Below are 10,503 nucleotides of genomic sequence, written 5' to 3'. Positions count from 1 at the left end.
AAGTGGAATAACAAACCGATGTCCCTCTCTTCCTCTCTCTCTCTCTCTCTCTCTCTCTCTCTCTCTCCGCCCCCCCCCCCCCCAAGCAATTTAAAAAACCAAAATGTCAATTTCCTCCCGATGCCCCTGAGGACCCAGCTTCTTTCTAGGTGTCTCCTCTGCGGAGGGCTTGGCTTTCACCCTCTGCTAGCAATGTGGCCGCTGCCTTCTAGACAGGAAGGGGAAGGGGAAGGGTAAAATAATGTTGCCAACACTGTCTTCTTAAATGATTTCTTGGAGGTTGTGACTAGCTAACTTTGCTCATGTCACACTGGCCTCTAATGTGTGAGAGAGCCAACCCCCGCTGCAAGGGAGGCCGAGTGGCCAGTCTTTCTGCTGGACACGCTCGCCCAAACAATGTCTGGGATCTCTCAGAAAGGACAGTGGAAAGCAAGACACTGGGTAGGCCGTTAGCCTTCTCTGCCACTGGACAGCAAATGCATTCTTTAAAAAATGAGGCATTTTTCCTTCCAACATACGTAACAGGCAAGCCCGTTTCCACACAGCACATTAAATAGATATGAATAGAATAAATAATATTTCTAGCCCAGCAGACATGGCTCAGTGATTGGGCGTCAACCTATGAACCAGGCCGCAGTTTGATTCCCATTTGGGGCGCATGCCTGGGTTTCTGGCTCTATCCTCAGTGTGGAGCGTGCAGGAGGCAGCCGACCAGTGATTCTCTCTCATCATGGATGTTTCTGTCTCTCTATCCCTCTCTCTGCCTCTCTGAAATCAATAAAAATATCTTTAAAAAATAATATTTCTAACCAACATCAGTGCTATTGATTTGTCCACAAGTTAGCCCATAGGCTGGGAGATAGTCTCTGTAGCTGTTACCACTATATGGTAGACCTGAGCAGCAGCTTGTCAAAAGTTCTTTACATAATGGAATTCCTGCCAATGCCAACATTTACTGTGCCATTTACACTTCAAAAGTAAGTTTTAAAAAAGCAGAGTATTGTGCATCTTTGTTACAAACACTGGGTTGTTAGCAGACACAATAGACCTCATTTTAAAATGCAAATGTGAAAGCTAAACTTACAGTATTGTTCAATGCATGCTCTCATAAAAGGCATTGAAAACAAGGCCAAGATGGCCCTTGACCCGCTGGTCAAGGGTCAAAGGCCATCTTGACCTAGTAGGGCGTCTGGCTGTAGCAGTGGCCTGATGGGTGCCAGGCGTGAGTGGCACCTGGCAGGAGGCGAGTGCAGTGGGTGCAGGAATCGGAGGGAGGTCTCCTGCGTTTGCAGGGGCAGCCGCATGGTCTTCAGCTGACTGTGACAACTAAACACCCAGGAAGAGCCGCTGTGCCTGGAGAGCTAGGCCACGCTGCCGGCTGAAGGTCAAGGTCAAGGCCAAGGCCAAGGCGTCTCCAGGTAACACCGGAAGAAGTTGTATCACCCGCAGGCTCAGCTGGCTTATGAAGCCGAGGTGCAGCCTTGAAGTGACAGAACCGAAGTGCCTTCATGGAGGAGAGTAACTGCAGTGCTAATGGCAGTAACCACACGTCCTGCTGCAGGCCTTAAACTGTCCGCGTGGCCAGTGGACACCGAACCTCAGAGTGCATTTCCAACAGACCCTGCCTGCCGGAGTGCTGCCGCCTGGCTAATTTAATGCACTTAACCCTGCACTCAGAACAGTTCTTATTGCTGGAAAACCTTCCTGATTTGTCGCAGGAAAACGCGCGCTTTCTGTGAAAAGATGGGAGGACATGAAATTTGGAGATTCGGTGTCGTTTTCGCCTTTGGGACCTGCTGAGGTTGGAAGGGGATGGTTTCCGTCGGAGGGCCTACGGAGATGGCAGGGCAAAGGCTTCTCTCCAGACCCTTCCGAGCGTCCTTCTCCACCTGAGCGTGGGTGCCCGGGGGCGGGAGGGCAGCGCAGCCGCCTCGGAGGAGACCACGTAGGAATAACTCCGGGGTGGGGCGCCACGCCCCCGTGGCCCCGCCTTCCGCCCTCCGCCTCCCGAGGCCCCGCCCCCGCCCCGCCCCCGCCCCCGCCGCCTCCTGAGGCCACGCCCCGCCCTCCACCTCCCCGCCCCCAATCCGCGGCCCCCGCCCCCTCCGCGGCCCCGCCCCGCTACGTGGCGGCGCACCGGGCGGCGGTCAGGTGGTGGGGAGGCGCCGGACGCCTGGGGGGCGGGGACTCGGCGCCAGCGGCGGCGGAGCGAGGAGGAGCCGCGGCGTGGTCGGAGCGGGCGACGGCGCGGGGAACGGGAGGCGGCGGCGATGGAGCGCGGCGAGCCAGGTGAGGGCGCGGGGCGCGGCGGGGGCGCGGGCCCGGCAGGTGCACCGCGGGCGGCCGCCCCGGGTCCGGTGGCGCTTCCTGCAGTGACCCGGTGGAGGAGGGCGCCGGCGGCGGAGGGGCCGAGGCAGAGGGAGGCGGTGCGCTTCGGGTGGAAGGCGGCGCGGAGCGAGGGCCGCACAGCTGGCTCTCGTACCGGGTGGAAACTGAGGCACCGGGGCCGGGCCCTCCGCCTGTCGGCGTGGCAGCAGGACCCGTGTCCGTCCCTGGTGGACCTGGGGTTTGGTTGGCGTTTGGCCTCGCGGCGATGGTCGGGACGCAGACTTTTAACACGCAGCTGTCCGCAGCCGTGGGGTGGAGTCTGTGGGCTTATTTGGGGTGAAGGGGGGAGGCGGCTTTGCATAGGAAGGACCGTCTTTTCCCCTCAGGATGCAGCTCCACCGCACAAAGCCCAGCCTGCCCCACGGCCCTGGGCGCGCGGCTCCGAACGCGGGGTGCGGCCGGTGCCCGCGGGGTCTTGTTGGCGGCGTGGGGCCTGGCAGGGCAGGTCCAGCTCTCCGGCCGCTACCTCCTGGAGGTGCTGCTCCATGCGCAGCTCGCTCCAAAAAGATGCAGAAATGCTAAAAAGCACAACCGAGAACAACCGGGCACATTTAGAAAGTTGGGGTAGAGAGGACTGTTGTTTTGAGCCTCAACTCAACAGTTTTCATTTTTTGCTTGTTACCCTCCAGTGTTTTCCTTCAGGCTTATGTGTTTTATGTAAGTAAAACCGTATTTCATGGATACAGTTTTGTATGTTACTTTTGAGAAATTGTAAGATTCTTTGGAGCCTTCCAACCCTTACTTTCTCATCCATCCCCCAAATCACTCTCACACTGAGCACTTACAATATATAATATGTACTTTACATATACAGATATGTATATACACACGCACACATACTGTCTATGTTTTTAACTTCGTGAGGGGAGAGGCATGTCCTATATCTTTGCCCAGGGTTGGATAACATGGTGGTTTGCACATAGCAGCCATTCAGATTTAGAGTCAGAAAACTCATCGCCAGCCTGGTGAGTGTGGTGAGGAGGAGGCAGGGCCACCATGTAAGCCAGCACCGTCCTAATTTTGATTGGGGACAATTGGGGTGTCAGACCTCGTCATGCACTTTTGTCCCTGACTTCCATTGCCATCGTTAACACGAAGTGTTTGGAACGACCGTGCTTGGTGCTTGTCAGTAGCTGTGTCCGATTTAGGTGAGTGGAGGGACTAACTTGATTGGATTTTGTGGTCCAGCTCCTCTGGTAAGAATCAGCCATCGGTGAGACGCAGTATTCCAACTGGCTGCCGTCTCCGCTTGGTTTTTGTAGGACGTGTTGTGTGTGTGTGTGTGTGTGTGTGTGTGTGTGTGTTAGACATAGTTATGTTAGTCTTTGTATTTTTTTTTGTGTGTGTGTTTTTAAGTATATTTTTATTGATCTCAGAGAGGAAGGGTGAGGGAGAGAGAGATAGAAACATCAGTGATGAGAGAAAATTAATTGATCAGCTTCCTCCTACATGCTGGGGGTTGAGCCCGAAACCAGAGCATGTGCCCTGACCAGTAGTCGAACTGTGACCTCCTGGTTCATAGGTGGCCCCTCAACCACTGAGCCACACTGTTAATCCTTGCTTTTCATCGTCTTCCTCCTCTTCTGCTGGAGGGATGGAGACGGCTCAGAATGACGGGTGAGGCACCTGCTGGGAAGGCCAGTGGGCTGCCTGTGCCACTGTGCTGCGTGTCGGCCACGGAGCCTTGCCTCACGCTGCTGGTTCCGTCTGCCTGGCTCTCTGGCCTTTTTATCTTTATGTTCCCAGGGCGCACAGTAGGTGCTCAGAAATGTCTGGGGGTTACCTGCAATGGAAGGGGAAATGCAGGAGCCCCTTCCAGCCGTCAGACCTAGTGACTTTCCAAGTTGGACTCTGGATCCCTCCTTCCTCCCGGCTCCTGCTCTTTTTCCCTCCGCAGTTTTACAGGAAGTGGAGCTGTGCGGTTAGGTGGAGAAAGTTGCTGATGAGGCTGAGCAGGGCTTGGGGGAGGGGTGAGTTAATGGGAGGTTTGAGCTGGTGGAGTGGATGGCTCAATCTTCAGTGACTCAGGGAGATGGATGCCTGGCTTAGGGTGGAGGCGGAGCCTAGGATTGCAAACCCTCCTGCTCACTAGCAAATAATGCTGGCTTATCACACTCTGCTTGGCTCTTGAATTGTGATTATTTTGCATAGTTTTTAAAACCAAATCAGAACACTTTTACTGAATACATGTGGACGTTGTTGCATTTATCTGTCCCTTTAAAAACACACCTCTAGATGCGAAATCAAATGCCCTGCCTCTTGTCTCAAGTGCATTTCTCTATTGAAAGTGACTCCTTTACCTTCTTCCCTATATGAAGCTGTCAAAACGTATCCTTTGTGTTAGTCAGCAGAGCTGTAGAGTTTGGAAATGAACAGTTTTCTTTGTGTCTTTAGTGGCACGTTCTAATACGCAACAGTGTCAGGCTCCGATTCTAGTAGTTCTCACCATCCTCTGTACCAGGACTTTGTATAAAACGCTCTGCTTAAATTGAGAGCTCAGTCAGTGTCAAGTGATTTAAAATATACCTGAGCCTGCTGGTGCCTGTCGAGAATTTCAACGTGTTAAGCCCCGCACAGCACGTCTAATGTGTGTGGTATTTCCTGTTCTGTGCTAACTAGTGCAAACATGGTAAAAGCCTCCCTACTGCTTTTTATGGGGCTGAATAAATATTTATGCTCACTACTCTGTTAGTAATAACTTCTAGTTTGGCACCATTATATGGAAGTGATAGCTAGTCACTAAGCGTTTTTGTTTGAATTACACACACACACACACACACACACACACACACACACACACACACACACGCACACTTTATTTTAAGGGGGGAAGGAAGGCCAAAGAAAGTGGGGAGGAGGGAAGGCCGAGAGAAAGCGGTGACACAGTAAGATGTCACTGTGACTTCAGCATTGTAATTAAGCCTGGCGGAGAACAAAACTGGGAGGTGTCACTTACTGAAAAGTAAAACAATGCGGAGACGCCGGTAACAGGGACGGTCTGCTCACGATCTAGGTGTGAGCAGCCCAGGTTCTCCGTTTCTTTGGTCAAGTCTCGTGTTCCATATGGTGCTGATGTCTTTGTTAGCTCACACTCACTTCCTGCATTTATTTTTGTGCGGAAGCCGGCCTGGTCCCCAGGGAAAAGCTTAAGTGGTAGGAGGAGGGGTCATGAGTGGTTAGTAAGATCTCAGCGTGGAATAATTCATGCACACACACCATCTAAACAGATAGCTCCTGGTTCAGAGCAAAAACAACACCCAACCCCCGACCTTCTGTGCTGCTGAGCCTTTTGTTGAAGGTGCAGATCGTTTTATTTTCCTGTGGGGGTTCATTATTTATGTTTTAATTGTCGGCTGCATTTAACCTCCCTCCAGAGACTCTGCCAGATGTTACTTAAACTGGGTGGGGACTAGCTGTACAGAAACCATAATCTTAGCTATTAGGGACTTATGTTTAGTGGAAGTTAAAAAACGTCTGAGTTAAAAGTACTTTTTTGGTGGTTGAGAATCGTTGTTCATTTTAGAGAAATCAGTAAATACAGATGGAGAAAAAGAAAAGAAAATCACTTGTAATCCTACTCTGAAAAGCCACTGAGAGCATGTTGGTTTATAACTGTCCACCTGTCTAGATTTCTCAGCAACTCCCTAAGTCATCTCCTTTGACTTTTTCATTCTATCCCTTGCCTTAAAAAACCCTCATTATATTTTAAAAGCACTCTCCAGCATCATTTCAACTAGCACGGCCAGGTGCACATGACACAAAATTCAAAATGATTAAAAGATTGCAAAAGGTAAACCTCCCTGCCAGTCTTGTCTCCTGGATTATGTCCCTTGGATGGCAGTGTCACCACTGTTACCAGTGTCTTCTCTACCCACGGAGACAGTCTGTGTTAAAATAAAAACAGTATGCCAAAAAAAAAAAAAGACTCTGAAAGCGCTCTGACCCTCCCCCACCTGCCTGCAGACATTCAGGTGGAAAAACCTGCTAAAGGAGGGAGCATTACCTCGCCCAGCCTGTTGGTTGAACTTCCTTCCAGGTCCCATTGTTTCTGGGTGGCCCGAGAAAGTTTGCTTTCTTGCGCTTAGTCATCTATGTATAAATTACCTGCTTTCCTTTTGAAATTCCCGGCCCCTGTCTCCTCCTCTTTTGTCCAAAATGGTATATAAGCTGCAGCTGCCCAATGCAACATCTTTGGGTCCCGTAGTCTTACTGCACCCCACATGTACATCCGCCGTAAACCTTGGACACTCTCTCCTGCTGAGCTGTCTCATATAAACGTGATGATCAGCACGGCTAGAACTTGGAAGGTGGAAGGAAAGTGATTTTTTGTGTCCCCACATTATGCACCGTAAGGGTGATATTTAAGTTGTTCCCTACTGATGGAGGTGTAGGTGTCCCCTGGGCCTTAAAACAAAGCTGCAGCAATAGCTGTATATCCACACCATCCCGTAAGTGTGCGCTGTGCCTGTGGGAAGTTCTTGGAAGAACGTGACAGTTCACTTTGGCAGTGTGCAATCCTGCTTCGAAGAAGCGGTGCCAATTATACATCCCAGCGACGTGCCAGCCCCGGCTTCCCCCGCCTCCCGCAGGGTGTTGTCACACTTTGTCATCTTTGCTTATCTCCTAGGGGAGCAGGTATATGTTTAATTATGTATTTTTCTTAAAGTGACGGTGGTGTATTTCGTTTGATAGGCTTAAGACCTGTATTTCATTTTCTAAGAAAGACCAATTTTACTATTGTGTTATTGGTCTTATTCTTCTTGATTTGTAAACGTGGCCCCTGTCCATGATATTAATTACTAATATTTTTTCCCCCTAGTTTGTTGCTCCTCTTTTGACTTTATATGTGTGTTCCCTCCCCCCTCACCCCCAAGCAGAAATACCAATTGATGGGTTTTTATCTTTAGCTTCTAGCTTTTGACTCATTCCCAGAAATGCCATCCTCACTTGGTGTGTATGGTTTTAGTTTTTACATGTAAATCTTTCATCCATCTGGAGTTAATAAAACATCGATGAGAGGGGAACACGGATCAGCTGCCTCCTGCAGGTCCCTTACTGAGGACCAAGCCCGCAGCCCGGGCGTGTGCCCCCTCTTGAATTGAACCCGTGTCCTCTTGGTGCATGGGATTATGCTCAATCTACTAAGCTACACCGGCCTGGCTGGAGTTTATTTTGATAAAAAGTGTGATGTGTCTGGAAGAGTTATATACGCTCTCCCTTTTCCTTTAAAAGCAGCAGGCTGTGGTAGCGCCATAGGAAGGGATGGAACGGAGTGTGTCCATCAGAATGTGGCCGTGTGTCTGTCCTCGTGGAGCAGAACTAGTTATATACATGTTTAGGGCGAAGAATGCTAGACTTGAAGTTCTGTCTGGATGGAAAATTGAGATTCAGCATTTTCTGGTTATGAGATCTGGATAAGTCTCTAAAGCTGTGTGAGGCTGACAATACCTCATGATAACTTAAGAAACATTCGAACCTGTGAAGGATTTTTGTGAGTTGATTTGAGCCAAACTGTTGACAAATTCTGGGAACAGAACCTCAAAAGATTGAGAGAATGCTCCAGAGAGTGGCAGTTTTGCACCTTGTTTTATATATCACAGTAAAGGAGGAGATGCAAGCGGGTTACATGAAATCCATTGGGGATAGATCAGGGAGGTGGGAGAAAGCAAAGTGGGGAAACCTCTGGGACTGGATAAAAAGTAAAATGATGGACACATACCTCTTTTGCTTAGGTGGGTGTAGGATAGTTAACAGTCAGCAAGGAGCTCAGTAACAGTGAGGGGGTTTGTGGTCTCCACAAAGTGGTGCCTCTGAGGGGTGACCTTCCAGTGGTATGTAATTATAGATACAAAAAAAACCAAACCAATAAACAGGCTCAGCTAGGGCAGAAATTGATCTTTGTCAGGACATGGCCTAGGACATGATCTTGGCCTAGGACATGACTACCCACCATACACTGCTTTTAGTTAAAACATTTTAATTTCAGACCATCCTTTGTGGTTCCTTTAGGTCTCTGAGTTTGCAAGGCCGCCACGCAGACCTGCCTTGAGCTGGCCAGATTAGCAGGTGACCCCTTTTCGTCCACACTCACATATTTTGGAAATTAAGGAAAAATCTGTGACTATAGTACTAGGACTATCACTAGACTATCTCAGTATCTTATAACCAGAAAATGATGAAGCTGAATTTTCTACTCAGACATTCAAGTCAATACGTATTATTGTGAAACTGAAGATAAGCTATTTCTGTAAAATGCTAACTCAGTGGTTCCCATTTCAAATTAAACACTTCATTTCTTCAGCAGCAAGTGCAAGCGAACAAGGAGGCCACTCCAGTGAAATGGGTGTTTATGGCTGTGTGACCAGGGCCGCGGAGGCAGTGGACAGCTAGGCTGGGCCTCTGTAAGGAAAGTGGGTGATCTTTGAACTTGGACTTGAAGGCTAAAGAGGAAATCTTCGTAAGAGAAAACGGCATGGAAGGGAGTTGGGGGTGAGATCTGGGGTTCGGACTGAGGACAAAGGGGTTGGAACTGGGATAGGATTTAGGAGAAGAAGAGCAGATGCAGGAGGGTGGGTCTGTGCGTGGGTGGGGTCTGTCCCATTGGCGCCCGGAGCTGCGTAAGGAACCGCCCCGTGCCTCATGGTCTAAAACGGCACCATGGATTGTGGGCTCAGCAGGGGCAGCTCGGCCGGGCCACTAGGCCTCAGGTGGGGCCGCTTGCAGCCTGCGGCTGGGACCATCCAAACACCACACGAGGGCCGGTTGTTCTGGGAAGACACGGATGGCTGGAGGTCAGGCACCTGCTCCCCCGGGGTCTCCTGTCCGCACAGCCTGTTTGTGGAGGGCTGTTTGCTTGCCTGCGTGGAGTGTTTTCTCTGGAGACCATGCTGTTGGCCCAGCAGCAGGCCGCTCAGGAAGTTAGCTCAGGGCTCCGGGGGTGGGGTGGGGGGAAGAGGAGGATAGTGTCCCCAAGAGAGAGGCAGGGGGCAGCTGTGTGGCTTTTTATGACCTGTCTCCAAGTCACGTGGCGTCACTTTTCTCTCCTTCTGTAAGAAATGGGTCACAAAGGGCCCGATTCAGGGAGGGGGATTAGACCCCACTGTTGGTGGGAGAAGGGTGGACTGTGCACGTTTTATGGCCACGCCAGGTCCTGTGCGCATGTGCATGGAGTGAAATCTGAGTCTAAGAGCGGAGAGCAGAATGTCATGGTTTGGGGACCTTAGCACAGGCGATGTTTGAAGTTTTAAGTTGCTGAGATGACTTTGAGGGAAAAGTGGAGCAAACAGGACATTTCAGGGAGGGGAGAGGCCAAGCACATTGAAGGGGAATGTAGCTCTTGGCCTTGGTGACGAGGACAGTCGGGATAATGCTGAGATGCAAGCCCATAGACCGGGTGGGGGTGGGGAGAAGGAGGGAAGGCCTGGTGGGTTCCGGGCCTGTGGTAAATGGAGGCAATGCAGAAGGCCAGACTGCTCTTTCCAGAAGCCTGCTGGTGCTCGGAAGGGACGTTTGGGGTAAGTGCTGGTGACTTGCTTGCCTGTGCTTGACATTTATGTGTGTTTGTGAAATTAGCGAAGAAAGTGGAGGCGAGGGGGAGTAATGGGGCTTGCTGTTCCTGTAGTATAGGCCACTGATTTTAGCAAAGATGCGTTTAATGCCAAACGTATTTGAGTAGTCTTATCTAGGCTTTGACCTTCAAGCAGCTGAAGTCTCTAAGCAACAATTCACTTTAACGTGCAAGAGCCTTGCAGACAGTAAGAGCTTGTTAAACATTAGGGGGTGAGCCTGGGAGAGACGCAGGGGATCCGAGAGCTGACATTTGAGCCAAATCCTGGGCGCACTGCGATGTTTTCCCCTCTGCGGTTTCTCAGGGCGACGTGGCCGTGGGACTGACTAGTGGTGATGATTTGTCCTGGCTTCTTGCACTTGGGAATTTTCACTCCCTGTGGCTGCCCCAGACTGGCGAGTCAGTCAGCCATGTCCTTGGTCGTGGTTGAGAGACAGGCTGACCTCCGAGGCCTGTTCTGCTGATTGAGAAATGGTTGCCACTGCTCTGTGCTCCGGGCTGGAGGAGGATGACTCGGCAGATTCCTCCTGGTCTGGGGGCCTGTTTTC

At 50.8% G+C, this 10,503-nt stretch overlaps 1 protein-coding gene across 1 annotated transcript in view; it reads left to right on the top strand.

Moving 5' to 3' along the window:
- Positions 1-2,138: 2,138 nt before the first annotated feature.
- TPD52 (tumor protein D52) overlaps positions 2,139-10,503 on the top strand; it is a 63,019-nt gene continuing 54,654 nt past the window's right edge. Inside the window, exon 1 of the mRNA XM_036437306.2 lies at positions 2,139-2,289. Within this exon, the coding sequence (XP_036293199.1) occupies positions 2,271-2,289 (19 nt within the window). The 5' untranslated portion in view covers positions 2,139-2,270. The remainder of the gene's footprint in view (positions 2,290-10,503) is intronic.

This window comes from Pipistrellus kuhlii, unplaced genomic scaffold (genome assembly GCF_014108245.1).
Source record: "Pipistrellus kuhlii isolate mPipKuh1 unplaced genomic scaffold, mPipKuh1.p scaffold_m20_p_14, whole genome shotgun sequence".
Taxonomy (NCBI): domain Eukaryota; kingdom Metazoa; phylum Chordata; class Mammalia; order Chiroptera; family Vespertilionidae; genus Pipistrellus; species Pipistrellus kuhlii.
The sequence above is the reverse complement of the archived record's forward strand: the minus strand, read 5'-3'. Positions and strand labels throughout refer to the sequence as shown.